Source organism: Lonchura striata, chromosome 27, assembly GCF_046129695.1.
Source record: "Lonchura striata isolate bLonStr1 chromosome 27, bLonStr1.mat, whole genome shotgun sequence".
Lineage (NCBI taxonomy): Eukaryota > Metazoa > Chordata > Aves > Passeriformes > Estrildidae > Lonchura > Lonchura striata.
The window spans coordinates 6,219,627-6,235,469 of NC_134629.1; the positions used below are offsets into that span (position 1 = coordinate 6,219,627).

General features: G+C 54.1%; 1 protein-coding gene across 1 annotated transcript; it reads right to left on the bottom strand.

The window, feature by feature from the left end:
• Positions 1 to 21: 21 nt before the first annotated feature.
• ACVRL1 (activin A receptor like type 1) lies at positions 22 to 12,843 on the bottom strand. Its single transcript, XM_021548267.3, has 10 exons — positions 12,594 to 12,843; positions 6,718 to 6,797; positions 5,632 to 5,856; positions 4,647 to 4,846; positions 4,446 to 4,545; positions 4,056 to 4,202; positions 3,292 to 3,567; positions 1,511 to 1,708; positions 362 to 492; positions 22 to 277 (listed from the first exon to the last, which is right to left on the bottom strand). The coding sequence occupies exons 2-10, from the start codon at positions 6,794 to 6,796 to the stop codon at positions 143 to 145; spliced, it is 1,491 nt and encodes a 496-aa protein (XP_021403942.2). The 5' UTR covers position 6,797; positions 12,594 to 12,843; the 3' UTR covers positions 22 to 142.
• Between the last annotated feature and the right edge of the window lie 3,000 nt (positions 12,844 to 15,843).

A 15,843-nucleotide genomic window follows, 5' to 3' on the forward strand; every position in this document is an offset into this window, starting at 1 on the left:
TTTTTTTTTTTTTTTTTTTTTTTTTTGTGCTTGCAAATTCAACCGGCTCGAAGGAGGGAGTGGGAGAGGTGGGAGCTGTGAGCAAATCCGCTCTGTGATCGGAGCCATCCCCGGTGCAGCTCCGGTGCCCTGTTCCCGGCGCTCACTGCTCCAATTTTGGCTTCTCGACGGAATTGCTCAGCTTCTTCAACGTCTTTTTAATGCGCAGGGCGGTGAGACGGGCCGAGGGGCTCTGGTACCAGCACTCCTTCATGACCTTCGCCAGCGCCGACAGAACCTGCGGGGGCACAAAAAGCGCGATAAATGGAAGGGTTTCATGGATGGCGAAGGGACGGGATGCCGGCGGTCCCCCGGGACTCACCGAGTCGGAGAAGAGGCGGCCGGGGATCACGGGGGTCTGCTGGTCCACACACACCACCTTCCTCATGTCCTCGAAGCTGGGGTCGCTGGGCACGGCGTCGAAGAAGGGCGGCCGGTATTCATCCACGGTGCCTGCGGGAGAGGGGCGGTGTGAGGACGGGGGAGAGCGGGGGGTTCACCCCCATCCCGCACATCGGGGGTCGCTGGAGGCTCCCGGCGCAGCCGAGCCGCTCCCTGCAGCATTGCCGGTGGAGTTTGTCTCTCCTGGGCACACGGGGAGGTGGCAGCTGCCTCTGGCAGCACCAAGTGCAGCCCTGGCAGCATCCAGCACCAACGCCGCCACAAAAATCATCAGCTCCAGCACCGAGACCAGCCCTTGGCACTGTGGCCACCTCCGCCCGCCAGCTGGCCCGGCTAATCTCGGTTTAATGCTTGCATGTGTCCCTATCCCCGTGGGATTGAATGTCTCTGGGGAGCCTCGAGCCCCCACCAGCTCTCTGCACCCCAAAACCTCAGAGTCCCCTGCAGTTCCCCATCCCCGATCCCCTGAAGAGTGAGGGATCCCGAAAGGGTTAAACCCAGCCGCCTGAAGGTCATTCCTACGCAAGGCTGGGGTAATAATTCGAAGTAAATGTGTAATCTGAGGGAGCGCTGGGGAGATAAATGAGATTATCCCGGCCAGACTGCGCCTGGGGGGACCCTCCCGCCCCATCCGCCAGCGCCCACCACTTAATTAATTAATGTTCAAATGGACTTTGCCGTGATGAGCAGCACGAGCCGGGCAGCCCCGATTAGGTTCACCCCCAGAGCGGGGGGACCCTTCCCCTTGCCCCAGTCCCGAGTTCCCGAGCCAAACCCGGCGGCCGGAGGTCCCGGCCGTGGCCGCTTTCCAGGCAGCGCATGAAGCTGCTTGTTTTCTAATCAGCGCTGAACAAACAAAGCCCTGATTGAGTCTAACGGGCCCTTTAATCAGGGAGCCGGGTGCTGACACTAGATTACAGTGTTTATAATTTACAGCTAATCTTCTGGGCGAAGGAAAGGGGAGGGGGGCGGAAAAAAGGAACGAGAAAATCGGAGGGAAGGAGAGAACGGGCGCGGAGCCTCGCGGGGAGCCGGGAGCCAGCGGGACCGGCGGCCGGGAGCTGCTCACCGTTCACCGCCGTGCGCCGGGTGATCTCCCAGAGCACCAGCCCGTACGCCCAGATGTCCGTCTTCTTGTAGGACTCGAAGCAGTCGGTGCGGATCTGCTCGCTCAGCACCTCCGGGGCCATGTAGCGCTTGGTGCCCACCCGCGGGTTGTTGCCAATGTCCAGGTAGTCGCTGCCCTGGGAGTGCATGACGGCCAGCCCTGGGGGGACATCACAGAGTCGTTTGGTATGACTTTTAAGGTCATCAATTCACCTATAAAATGCTGGGATGCCAGCCCTGATCGCTGCTGTGCTGGTGCTGACAGGTCACAGAGTCGTTTGGGATGACTTTTAAGGTCATCAATTCACCTATAAAATGCTGGGATGCCGGCCCTGATCGCTGCTGTGCTGGTGCTGCATCCACGGGGCTCAACATCCCTGAGGTGCCAAAACTCCAGGGCACCACATCCTTGTGGCACCACCGCCCTGGGACATCACATCCCTGGGATGGTACATCCCCGGGGTGCCCCATTCCTGGAGCATCGCATCTGTGGGGTTCCACAGCCTCAGGGTACCGTGTCCCTGGGGTTCCACACCCCTGGGTACCCCTGGGTGCTGCTGCTGCAGCCCTGGGTGCCACATTCCTGGGGTACCACACCCCTAAGTGCCCCATCCCTGGGGTATTTCATCCCTGGGGTACCACATCCCTGGGTTTTCACACCCCTGGGTGCTGCTGCAGCCCTGGGTACCACATTCCTGGGGTTTCACACCCCTAAGTGAAATGTAAATTGTAAGGAATTTAGAGATTTTAAAGGAGCTAAGATTTTAGAGATAAGCCTTACTAGAGTTAATTAAAATAATAATAATAAATGAGTAGGCCTTGATGAAGTTAAGAGTTAGTGGTTAACTGATAATTGATTGCTTGTCAGCAGAATGTTGAGTTAGCTGGGTTTATAATGAAGAATATAAACTAATAAATTGCTTTTAGGAACATAAGACAATTGTGGGGCTCCTCTGTTCTGAAACCAACTGAAGACAAGGAATGGGAGTTCTACCAAGAGTTCATTTGTTGTCTTGGCATTGAAAATGTAGAAAGGTCAGAACAAGGAAAAAACTTCATTGACTTCCTCATTTTGAGACCCCTCCTCATGAAAGGGATCACCGACCCATTTCAAGGGACAAACTACACCTGCTGAATGGCTTTTGGAGTGATTAGCAGGGAATGGGATGCACCAAAATGATGAATATGTATTTATATTTTGGGTATTCAATACTTGTATGGATAAAAAGACTCTGTAATCACCTGGAAGCTGTGGTGTGGATTTGGGAGCGATCCCACACACTTTCTAACTTACGATTTATTTTAAAAATATGGATATTGATCTGTGAGCTCATGGGCACTCTGTTCCCCCTTCCCCGGGACCCTGTGACTGATCAGATAACCCTGGACCCTCCTTCCTGCCCCATCGGGGCTGGCACAGAGCCAGGGAAGCCCACCCTGCCCAAAGTCTGTACAGACCCCTGACATTTCCTGTTCTGCTCTTTTGCCCTTGGACACCACAGAATAAAGAGAGCTGAACCAACATATCTGGGGTAAGAGCCAATTTTAGGAATCTTTGCCATCTCCTGATATTCCTCCCCTCACACCCTCGGATCTCTGAGCTATCTGATATTCAGGGGGCTGTGTGAGGGGGGGAACATCATTGATCTAGTACCAATATCCAACTGTGATGGACAAAAACCCTCAAACAGTTTAAATTTAGAAAGTGCCCCATCCCCGGGGCTCCACATCCCTCTGGCTCACCTAGGTCTGCGATGCAGCACTGCCGGTTGCTTTTCACCAGGATGTTCCTGCTCTTCAGGTCCCGGTGGGCGATGGCAGGTTTGCCTTGCGTGCCAAAAATCTCCACGTGGAGGTGGACGAGGCCGCAGATGATGGAGGAGGCCAAGGCCAGGCAGGTGTCCACGTCCAGGGCCGTCCTCTGCAGGTAGTCGTAGAGGGAACCGTTCTCGTGGTAGTGGGTGATGAGCCAGAGCTGCGTGCTGGAGTTCCTGGACGTCATGTCAGAGGCGATGAAACCTGGGCAGGGAGAAAGCCCTGGGGTCAGGGACATGGAAATACCTGGGACCCTGGGAAATACCTGGGGTCAGGGACAGGGAAATACCTGGATCAGGGACCTGGGAAACACCTGGGATCAGGGACAGGGAAATACCTGGATTGGGGACCTGGGAAATACCTGGGCTCAGGGACACGGAAATACCTGGATCGGGGACCTGGGAAATACCTGGGGTCAGGGACAAGGAGAAACACCTGGGATCAGGGATTCTGGGAAAAACATCTGGGATCAGGGACAGGGAGAAACACTTGGGGACACAGACCATGGGTAACACGTGGGATCAGGGACAGGGAAATACCTGGGATCCTGGGAAACACCTAGGATTAGGGACAGGGAAAATCATCTGGGATCAGAGACAGGGAAAAACATCTGGGATCAGGGACCTGAGAAACACCTGGGATCAGGGACAGGGAAATACCTGGGGACACAGACCATGGGTAACACCGCTCACCCAGGATGTTGTCGTGCCGGAGGAGGACGGTGTTGTATATCTCTGTCTCGCGGAACCACGACTGCTCGTCGCGGGAGGAGAAGATCTTCACGGCCACGCTCTCGCCGTGCCACACGCCTCGCCACACCTCGCCGTAGCGCCCTTTACCTGCCACGGCCGCGCCACCGCGTCACCTAGCGCCCCCAGGACCCGACGTGGGCACCAGGGTTGGCCAACATCCCTCACCCACCCAGCCGCTCCCTCCCTCCCCAATCAGCAGGACAGGGGAAGAATTTGGGGTTGCTGCTGGGTTTTGGCTGACACGGTTGGGTCCAACCCCACCCTGGGCTTGAAGCTGTGGTGCCACCACTCCGGCAGCAGTGGAGTGATGTCCTCGGCCGCTCTCCTTACCCACACACTCCATGAGGGTGATCTGCCGAGCCACGGTCCTCTGGACAAGGAAAGGCAGCCCGGAACCACTGCCCGTGGTGCAGTCGTCGTTCAGCAGGTCCTGCTCCAACACGGTGGCCACGGGGTCAGCGCGATGGCCATCCCCACACGCGCGCGCACACGCCTTGGGGACATGGAGGGTCCCTCACGGAGCTCACCCACCTCTAAGGTGCTGTCTCCCATCATGGATGCCTTCAGCATGAGGTCGGTGTCGCCGAAGTCGCTGTGCTTGTGGCGGTGCTGCGCCACCTTCCAGCAGAAGAGCGCCGCCAGCGCGGCGAGGATGAGGAGGGAGAGCAGGGGGACGAAGATCAGCAGGAGGAGGTTGGGTAGGGAAGGCGTCTTCATCAGGGCATCTTCTCCTGGGTGGGGGAAACGAGGGATGGGAGCGTGAGGGTGGAAGAGTGGAGGTCTGGGGTTTGGGTTGGAGCTGGGGACAGCATCCCCGCGCTGGGATCAACCCCACGGACGGCAGCTCTGCAGGCACAGCCCAAGGAGGGACACCTGAGGACATCTGGGTGGCTGTGTAGGTGCTGCATTGGAAAGGATGGATAAATAGAATTGCCTGGCAAAAGATTGACGATGGTACAGCCAGGATGAAAATAATCCCCTTACTGGCTGGACAATGCCCTTACCTACAGATAGGTCCAAATGGATTGTTCTATCTCAACCCCCAAAATGTTCATCCCACACCTGTAACCCTCCCCTGAAGCATCAGGAGTCCCATTGGCCCAAGTCTTGTTCCAGCCCACCTTGAAGCCCCCTGATAAGGGGTCTCCGAGGGTCCAGATGCTCTCTTGGAACTCCTCCTCCTCTTCTTCTCCTCTCTTGGAACTTTCCCCCTCTTGGATCTTCCCCCCTCTTAGAACTTCCACCCACTCCTGGAGCATCCTCTTGTCTCTCCCCTCCCCATCCCCTCAAGCCTTGCCACGTGCTGCGTCTGGCAGCTCCATCAAGACCTTTCTCCATCCCTAATAAACCTGATATTCCAAGAGCAGCCTGCAGAGATCTCTCGTCTCCATCCACCCAAACCATCCTGGAGCCCAGTGTTCCCCGCAGTGGTGAGTGAGGACAGGGACGCTCTTGAGGCCCCACCACATCTCCAGCCACGTGGGCAGCTCAGCCGCCGTCCCCCCGCCCCGTGTACCTTGCAGGAAGATCTCCAGCTGGGTGTTGCACATGTGGAAGTTGCAGCACCTGGTGCCGTACTGCTCCGTGACGGACGTGTGGCAGTGCTCCAGAACGTTCTGGGAGAAGCAGCCCCGGTGCTGGGTGATGGTGCCCTCCTCCTTCCTCTTGCTGACAAAGCACACCTGGCCCGTGCAGTTGGGCTGGCTGCAGTGGGGCACGTCGCAGGCACACAGCAGCTCCTCTGCGGGCACAGGAGGGGACACGTTGTGCCACGGGGTCATCCTGCTGCCAACCTGCCACCTTGGGTGGCTTTGGGGACAGGGATTCTCCTAAATGCTCCTGAACCAAATTTTGAGGGGACACGTTGTGCCACGGGGTCACCCCACTGTCCACCCACCACCTTAGGTGGCTTTGGGGACAGGGATTCTCCTAAATTCTCCTGAACCAAATTTTGAGGGGACATGTTGTGCCATGGGGTCGCCCCACTGCCCACCCGCCAGCATGGGTGGCTCTGGGGACAGGGACATCCTCCTAAACGCTCCTGAACCAGATTTTGAGGGAACACATTGTAATATCCCACTGAGGGATGTTATATTGGCACATTATTGTAAATACAGCACATGTAGTTTTTGGTGTATAATATTTGTAACATTATGTACCAGATATAATGTTTGTAACATTATATACCAGAATCTGGGGACATACATATTTAAATATATTCAATTAATTAATTAATTAATTAATTAATTAATATATTGTAAATCCAGCCCAGGGAGTTTCTGGTATTGAATGTTTGTCCCATCCCACTGAGGGCAGAGCCCCACACGCTGCCCTGCAGGACAGAGCTGCGGTAGGGCAGCAGAACATGTTAGAGATAAACAGAATAAACAACCTTGAAACCAGCACAGACCAATTATGACTTTTGTTTTGGCAGCGGGGCTGACAGACCGAGACTTTTACAATCTCAAAATCATCAATAGCACAGATTCTGACACCTGAGCAGCCCAGCTTTTTCCCTGGCTTTTACTTTGGGCAGAGATGCTCCCGAAAATTTGGTTTCCGTTCTTTTACGCTGCTGTCCCCTCGCTGTAGAGACACTCACCGGCGGCGACACCGAGGACCAGGGCCACCAGGGCCACCAGCGCCAGCACCGCCCGGCCACCAGCCCCGCGCGGCGTCATCCTGCGGGGAGAGCAGCGGTCAGAGCAGCCCCTGCGCCCCCCGGAGCCCTCCCCACCCCGGGGGCCTTCGGCAGGGCAGGCACGGATGGAGCGAGGTGGTGTGAGGAACGAAACAGCCCGGCCGGGACACTCGGATCCAGCTAAGTACTGACAGTGAAATGTTGATTAGCTAATTGCTCCTGGGAATCACCTACACCCCCAGCCTAGGACCGGGATGCAAAATCATCCAGTGGGATCGTGGGAGGGGGTTTTGGGGATGAAAACACCCTTAAAATGGGAAAGATGGGCACAGTGGAGGGGGCTGGTTGGGGAAAAGGGAATCACATCCCTGGTCTGTGTCTGACCTGTCACCAGAACCTGCAGAGGACCGGACTGGGCTGTGGGAAGCAGGAACAAAGGAACAACTCTTCTTGAAGTTACCAGGAGGGAAGGAGAGGGAGAGCTGCTGCTGGACACTCCCGGGACAGACCCAGGGACAGACCCCGCACAGACCCCAGGGACAGACCCCAGGGACAGACCCCAGGGACAGACCCCAGGGACAGACCCAGGGACAGACCCCGCACAGACCCCAGGGACACACCCTGCACAGACCCCAGGGACAGACCCCAGGGACAGACCCCGCACAGACCCCAGGGACAGACCCTGCACAGACCCCAGGGACAGATTTTGCACATAGACCCCAGGGACAGACCCTGCAGCCTTCTCCCTCTTCATCTACTGGAAAAAGCCACAACAGCAGGGGCGAGCTCCATGTCGAGCCCGAGCTGACTTATTAATAAAGAGCTGAACACTAATAAAGGCACAGACCCTGCTCATTTCAGCGGGATGTGCTGCTCCAGCCGAGTTTGGCTCCGGACATCCTGGGCACAGCCCTTCCTGAGAACAGATCCCGGGACCTCCCAAGCTCGGGGGAGCTCCCTGCCCTGGCGTGGGGTGCCACTCGTGGCCCCGCAGCGCTCAGGGATGTGCTGGGACCCGGCCTTTGCCATGTCCAAGCTCCTTCCTTTCTCCCAGTTGTTATAAATGGAAATGTGTCCGGCCAAATTCATATGAAAAAATAAAATATTTTTTTTGCAATCAAATTCTATCTAGCCAGCCATAAGGAAAGAACAGAGCCGAGCCCAGGGTCAGCACCAGAAGTCAGCCTCAGCAGAGGTTTTTCTCTATGCCCACACACCTCCAGTGGTTTTTATAGGGAAAATTCTGCCTGAGGCCAAGATTTCAGCAATCAGTCTTTTCTTCTATTCAGAGTCGATATGTTAATAAGACTCTTTTTTTTGGTGATGAGGGAGAACAATTCAGTGTCTGGAGTTTGTTGAATCCCTTGATGGAACGCTGCATTCACATGGATCTGTCTGAGGATTTCCATGAGATCCATCTTGGGTCGTTTATTCATGATCAGCACCTGGGATTTCCTATGGCCCATCTCCTGGTGAGCTGCACCTTCTTACTTGTAAATCAGTTTCTAAAATACACCCCGTGTCACCTGCGAGGGTGGTGGTGGGGGGGAAATCCTAATACAAACATGTATACTCCAACAAATATTCAATATCACATAAATCATATTAGAAATGGTGTGAATTATATCCACTCTACATAACACAGCGATCCCTCCAACGGCGCTTCCCACTGTTCCCAGGGCTCCTGCTCCCTAAAAACACAACCCCTGTGGGCTTGGCAGCCCTGCTGATACCACAGAATTTTTGGGGAGCCCAGATTTGGGAAGCCCTGAGCGTGGCACGGAGCCCAAAACCCCCACAGCACGGGCAGGGGCTCAGTCACGGGGGTACTTTTGCGTGGAGCTTATCAGCGACACAAACAGAGGTGCTGGGACAGCCAAAAATTCCTCGCTGAGCCTTTGGGGGAAGTTTGGCTATTTTTAATCTTCCTATTTTTTTCTTTTTTTTTTTTTTTTTTTCTCCTCCTTGTGAAAGAGACGTTTCTGCCAAGGCAAACATGGCGATCCCCCCCTCGCTGCCCCCCGCCTCGCTGCCCCGGCCCCTCCTGGGCTCATTCTTCGTGTTCCCGACACAAACATGCCAAAAACTCAGTTTCCTGCAATTGAAGAGCCCAGCCCAGCGCTGCTGGGACAGGAATCAAGATTGTTTAGATTCTGGCCTTGATGGGGAAGCGTAGTCACGCAAGCCCGGGGACGTGGCTGACCCCGGCAGGCTCCAGCCGCGCTGCAAATCGGGTTTTTCCTCCCCAAAATAACTCACTGGGTTGTGGCTGGAGGGGAGGAAGCAGTGATCAGATCCTGGGGTCACTGGGGATGGAGGGCAGGACCTTGGTGCCCGGTGGAGGAGTGATGCCAGGCTGATCCATCTGACCCTGGCTGGGGCAGGATCAGCTTTGTTTTAAAATCCCAACTCCCCTAGGATCTGCTTGATCTTAAAAATTTCTCTTTATCTTAAAACTCAACCCTCTCCGAGCTGGGCTGCTGATTGCTGAGCACCAGCACCACGCTTCTTGCAGTCCTGAGAGCTGCAGGATGATTGGAAAGGGAAGCTGAGGCTCCCAGGTGGTGAATTCCTTCCCTGGAGCCACTTCCCCAAAATCCTGAACCGTTAGACAGCTGCAGGATATTTGCCATGAAACACAAAGCAAGCAGGGCCTCACCCAAAACTCTGCTGTGTAACGAAATATCCGAAATATCCCGTGGGTTGTGGTTGTTATGAGAGCAGGGAAGGGTCTGGAGCAAACCCTGGGGAAGGGGAATTTCCTCATCAAAACTCTGGAGGGAAAAGCAAAGGGAAAATAGAGCAGAAAAGGAGTGCAGGGAAGAGTCTGGAGCAAACCCCAGGGAAGGAGAATTTCCTCATCAAACCCCTGGAGGGAAAATAGAGCAGAAAACCAAAGGAGTGCAGGGAAGGGTCTGGAGCAAACCCGGGGAAGGGGAATTTCCTCATCAAACCCCTGCAGGGAAAAGCAAAAGGAAAATAGAGCAGAAAAGGAGTGCAGGGAAGGCTCTGGAGCAAACCCCAGGGAAGGGGAATTTCCCCATCAAACCCCTGGAGGGAAAAGCAAAGGGAAAATAGAGCAGAAAACCAAGGGAGCCCAGGGAAGGGTGGCTGGGCACAGCTCTGGGGTGTGCAGGGAGGCTCAGGGGTCCCTGCTCTGACCAGGGCAGCCTGGCCGGGCTCCTCAACCCCAGCTCTTCCTCCTCCCCTGCAGGTTCTGCTGCTGACAGGGGCTTCAGCCACGGGATGTGGCTCAGGGCTCAGTTCCCTGTGCTGCCTTTTCAGGGCAGCCTGTGGGAACTCCGAATGTCCCTCAGACATTTTCAGAAGTTCCAGGCCTTGCTCAGAAGCATTTTAGACCCTGGCAGGCAGCTGGAAACAGCTGAGATTTTGAGTTTGAGCCATGGAATGAGTTACCAACTTTGAAGGTGGAACAAGCAGTCATAAAAGGTTAGATAGCATAGTAAAAGTAGTTACAAAACAGAGGGAAAAATTGTTTTAGTATTGTACAAGAGGGTTTTAGTACCTGTACAGGGGGCTTGTTATTTTATACATGGGGGTCAGAAGTTCTAAGATGAAAGAAAGTGGGCTGATCCTGTTCTTCCTCCTTCTTCTTCCTTGCCTCCATGTTCTTGGTGATGTTGGCACTCACAGATTAGAGTAGAAAAGCACTTTGTAACACAGGTAGTAGGTATTGGGGGAAAACTATAAACATGTAATACGTAATATATCATATAAAAGCTAGCAGCAGCCCTGGGTGGGGGGAGAGAAGAAGAAGACAGCAGACAGAGAGGGTGACAGGAGTTTGTGTGTGCCTCTGCCTGAGCTGCTGAGCAAACCACAGCAGCCAGAGATGAAAATCTTTTAGAGAACTCGCAATAAACTGTCTTGAGACCCAACAACAAAAGGCTGCAGAATTTTTCTTTGGATGCACGGATTAGAGGAGAGACTTTTCCACCACACCAGACCCCAAACCAAACCCAAGGTTCTCACAGCAGCCCAGCCCCTCGTGCCACCGCCGGTGCCAGGCAGGGATGCCAGGGCAGAGCTGCCCGGAGCTTGGCCAGGTCCCCGAGCCTGGTTTTGGGCACAGCTGGAGGTTTCCTTGCCCTCTCTGCGGCTGCAGGGGGGTCACAGAGGCAGCAAAGGCTGTGCTCGCCCTCCAGCCCACCCCACCAGCCTCTCACTGAGAGGCATTTCCACTCCACGGAGGTGCAGCACATAAAGAGAGCAGCAAAACCCACTCAGGAGAGCAGCAAAACCCACTGAGGAGAGTGGCAAACCCACTCAGGAGAGTGGCAAACCCACTCAAGAGAGTGGCAAATCCACTCATTAGAGTGGCAAATCCACTCAGGAGAGCAGCAAACCCACTCAGGAAAGTGGCAAAACCCACTGAGGAAAGTGGCAAATCCACTCATTAGAGTGGCAAAACCTGCTCAGGAGAGCAGCAAACCCACTCAGGAGAGTGGCAAACCCACTCAGGAAAGTGGCAACCCCTGCTCGACATGTCAGCGTTCAGGAGCACACAGAATCACAGAATATCATTATCTGCCTCCGACACGGCTTTCAAGCTAAACATATTTTATATTTTATCCTTATATAACTTAGATATTCATTTGCATATTAATTAGTAAATTTACATTGTTTAGGAACACAAATAATCACAGGATATCCTTATTTGCAGTGCTTATATTGAGAGGTCTGGGAATCAGGGGTACAGACCCAAATCTGACTCCGACACCCATTTCGAGCTGATATTTTATATTCTATCCTTACGTAACTCACATATTAATTATTAAACTTATATTGTTCTATTGTATACACTGACACGAGTTTCTCGTCATCTTTCTTAGCTCACTGACCACAGTTTCTCATGATTAAACAATAATTATATTTAATTACTAGACAATCATCACATCTAACAATTATATCAATTATCATGTCCTAGCTACACAGTGCAGGTCTAGCGAGTCTGAGTTCTCCATGTGCTTAAGGAATTGATTTTTCCAGGACCTGCTAAGATGATTTTTCCTTTTAACCCTAAATCCCCACGATTTAAAAACCCTTTTATTAGCAGGAGGTGCCACTTTCTGTGCCCCTGGTGCCCAGTGCAGCCCTCAGAGCTGTCAACCTTCCCTGTTTTTTCCCCAGTCCTTTTCAAAATACACCCAAATTCCCCATGGACCCGGGATGGATCTCATGGACCTGAGATGGATCTCATGGACCTGGGATGGATATCATGGACCTGGGATGGATCTCATGGACCTGGGATGGATCTCATGGACCTGGGATGGATATCACAGACCTGAGATGGATCTCATGGACTTGGGATGGATCTCATGGACCCAGGATGGATCTCATGGAAATCCTCAGACAGATCCATGTGAATGCAGCCTTCCCATAAATTTCATCACGGGATTCGACAACTCCTGGACACTGAATTATTCTCCCTCATCTCCAAATGAGAAAATCTTATTAACATGACTCTAAATAAAAGAAAAGACTGATTGCCGAAATCTTGGCCTCAGACGGAATTTTCCCTATAAAAACCGAATTTTCCCCATAAAAACCACTTGTGCCAGGATGGAGGTGTGTGAGAATCAGGGGAAAACTTCTCCTGAGGCTGACTCCTTGTCGCACACCCAGGGTCGATCCCCGAGCTCGGCACCGTGGTTTTATTCATAGCTGGCTAAATAAAATTTGACCACAAATAAAACTACTCTTATTTTTTTTAATTTGGCTGAATAAATTTTCATTTCTAACAAATTAGGAGGGAAGGAAGCCCTGAGCTGGGTGCACCCCCAGACCCCAGGAGCACGAAGCTCTTCCCCGCTCACCTCCAGCATCCAGGTCCTGCAGGATCCCACGGCACCTCCCGGCCCTGGCGGGGCTCTCCCGCTCCTGGATCCACCTCAGCCGGGGAAGTTTTGCTCCTCAGCCCCAACTTGGAGGATTTTCATGGATCTGCTCCACTCCCAGCACCCATCCTGCCACCCTGGGGCTCCCACGGCCGCGCCTGTCCCGCTGGGGGAGGGATTGTCACCCTTCCCCTGCTGAGGGGCTCCAACACGGCCGCTCGGCAGCTGCTCTACTCTCTGGATGTGGGAGAAGTCCAAAAAAAAAAATGTTTCTTATTACTGCCTCTTCCTGCCTGGCTTGTCTCCACCACTCCCAGCTAATAAAGCATTTCCTATTGCTGAGCACACAGCCACCACCGGCCTCCCTTCCTCCCGCTCACCGGGCCCCAGCTCCATCCTGCTCGCCCTCCCTGGACTGTTGCTCCCTCCCCGTCCTTCCCCCCCAGCGCTTTCCCACCCGATTTCCCGGCTTTCGTGGTGTTATGAATGAGATTTGATTCAGACAGATTAAAAATAAAAAATTATTTTATTAGTGGTCAAATTCTATCTAGCCAGCCATGGAAAAAGACAGAGCCAAGCCCGGGGATTGACCCTGGGTGTGCAACACGGAGTCAGCCTCAGCAGAGGTTTTCCCCCATGCCCACACACCTCCATCCTGGCACAAGTGGTTTTTATAGGGAAAATTCGGTTTTTATAGGGAAAATTCCGCCTGAGGCCAAGATTTCAGCAAGCAGTCTTTTCTTCGATTCAGAGTCCATAGCTTATTAATAAGATTTTCTTTTTTTTTGGTGATGAGGAGGAATAATTCAGTGTCCGGAGTAGGTGAATCCCTGGTGAGATTTACGGGAATGCTGCATTCACATGGATCTGTCTGAGCATTTCCATGAGATCCATCTTGGGTCGTTTACCCAAGATGATCAGCACCTGATGGTCAGCACCTGGAGTCCCAACGATCAACACCTGGAGTCCTGATGGTGAACACCTGGAGTCCTGATGGTCAGCACCTGGAGGCACGGTGGGCATGGAACAGGGCACGGAGAAAGGCACGGTGGGCATGGAACAGGGCACGGAGCAGGGCATGGTGGGCATGGTGGGCCCGGAGCAGGGCACAGTGGGCTTGGATCAGGGCACGTTTGGCTCAGAGCAGGGCATGGAGCAGGACACGGTGGGCACAGAACAGGGAATGGAACAGGGCACAGAGCAGGGTGCGGTGGGCACGGAGCAGGGCATGGAGCAGGGCACGGTGGGCATGGAGCAGCGCACGGGGCAGGGCACAGTGGGCACAGAGGAAGGCACGGAGCAGGGCACGCTGGGCATGGAGCAGGGCATGGAGCAGGGCACGGAGCAGGGAACGGAGCAGGGAATGGTGGGCACAGAGCAGGGCACAGTGGACTCGGAGCAGGGCATGGAACAGGGAATGGAGCAGGGCACAGTGGGCACGGAGAAAGGCACAGAGCAGGGCACGGTGGGCATGGAGCAGGGCATGGAGCAGGGCACAGTGGCCACAGAGCAGGGCACGGAGCAGGACACGGAGCAGGGCACGGTGGGCATGGAGCAGGGCATGGAGCAGGGCACAGAGCAGGGCACGGTGCCCACGGGAGCCCTGCACTGGCACGTCCCCGCTGTCCCCGCTGCCCCGTGCCCGGCACTGGGACCTCGCTGGCGGCGCCGTTCCCACGGCTGGGGCCGGGCACTTCCCTCCCGCGGAGCCCGCGGGGCCCTGGGCGGCGGAAGCGCCGCTTCCCGTTCTGCCACTTTCAGGGTTGTTCTTTCAGCCCCCCCAATCTCAGCCCCCCCCCGATTCTCCCCCCGCGCCATCCCAAAACCCATCCCTGCCTTTCTGCCGGCCGGGTTTGGGCAGAAAAGTGATGTTCCGCAAGCTCGGTGCTAGCAATGAATTTTGGAAACCTTTTCCTGTGCCCTGCTCACCTGGGAGGGCACAGAAAGTCCCTGGCTGCCCTGGCACCCTGGCAGGGCTCAGGAACCCCCTTGGACAGAGCCCCCAGAGACACTGGCTGTGATCTCTGTCCATGGAAAAGAGTTTTCAATCTCACAGCATGAATTACCAGCTCTGAGGGTTTGATAGAAGTGATAATTAAGCATGGCACAGGTGCAAAAGTAAAATTTTAGTATTCTAGATAAGGGGTTCAAAGGGGACAAGATTGAGGAAATTGGATGTGTTTTGTCCTTTTTCTTCTTCATGCCCTCCATGTTTCACTGTAGTTACAAACTCTGAAGGCTTGATATAAGTAATAATTAAGTGTGCAAAAGTAAAATTTTAGGGTTCTAGATTAGGGGTCCAAAGGGAACAAGATGGAGGAACCTCCCAAACCCTCCCGGAGCCTCCCAAACCCTCCCAGACCATCCCAAACCCTTCTGGAGCCGCCCGGAGCCACCTGGAGCATCCCAAATCCTCCCAAACGCTCCCGAAGCCTCCCAAATCCTCCCAAACCCTCCCGGAGCCTGGGCACATCCTTTGGCCCTTTTCCGTGGGAAAGAAAACTCACCAGTCCAGGTTCCTGATGTCAGTTTGTAGGGCTCCCTTGGGTCTATCAGGGCAGCACAAGTTTGAGGTGGGGACAACTTCGGTGTGGGGTCCATCCTTCGATATAAGGATTCTTTGCAGTCGGGGCCAGGGGCCCCTGGGCACATCCTTTGGCCATTTTCCCTGGGAAAGAAAACTCACCAGTCCAGGTTCCTGAAGTCAGTTTGCGAGTTGTGCTTGGGATCTTCAAGGCAACCCCTCATCGACATGAGGGCAGCTTGGGTCCACAAGACATCCTTCTGCATTCAGATTTTCAGGGGGCGGCCCTTCTTTCATGGCCCCTGGCTCTTGGACTCTGTCGCTGGCCCTATTCTGTGTGAAACATGGCTCACCCTCTTCACTTCCTGATGTCCATGTCGAGGAGGTGCTTGTCTCTTCCAGGACAGGCAGAATTCTTGCTGGCAGCAGTTTTGCTCCTGGATAAATCCTGTGCCATTCAGAACAAAAAGATGTAGAAAGTCACTTGGGGCCACCGGCCTTGTGACCCGACCTCTGCCCTTTTTCCGTGTAAAACCAACCTCACCCTCCCTGTGTGTTGATGTGTGTTCACTGGAGGCGTGCTGCTCTCCAAAGGCAGTGAGAGTTCCTGGTGTTGGCAGCTGTGGTCTGCGAGAAATCATTCACTGTTTGCAATTTTGGAAGCACAATTCCTGTTTGCCAGGGGAAAGACTGTTAATTATCTTG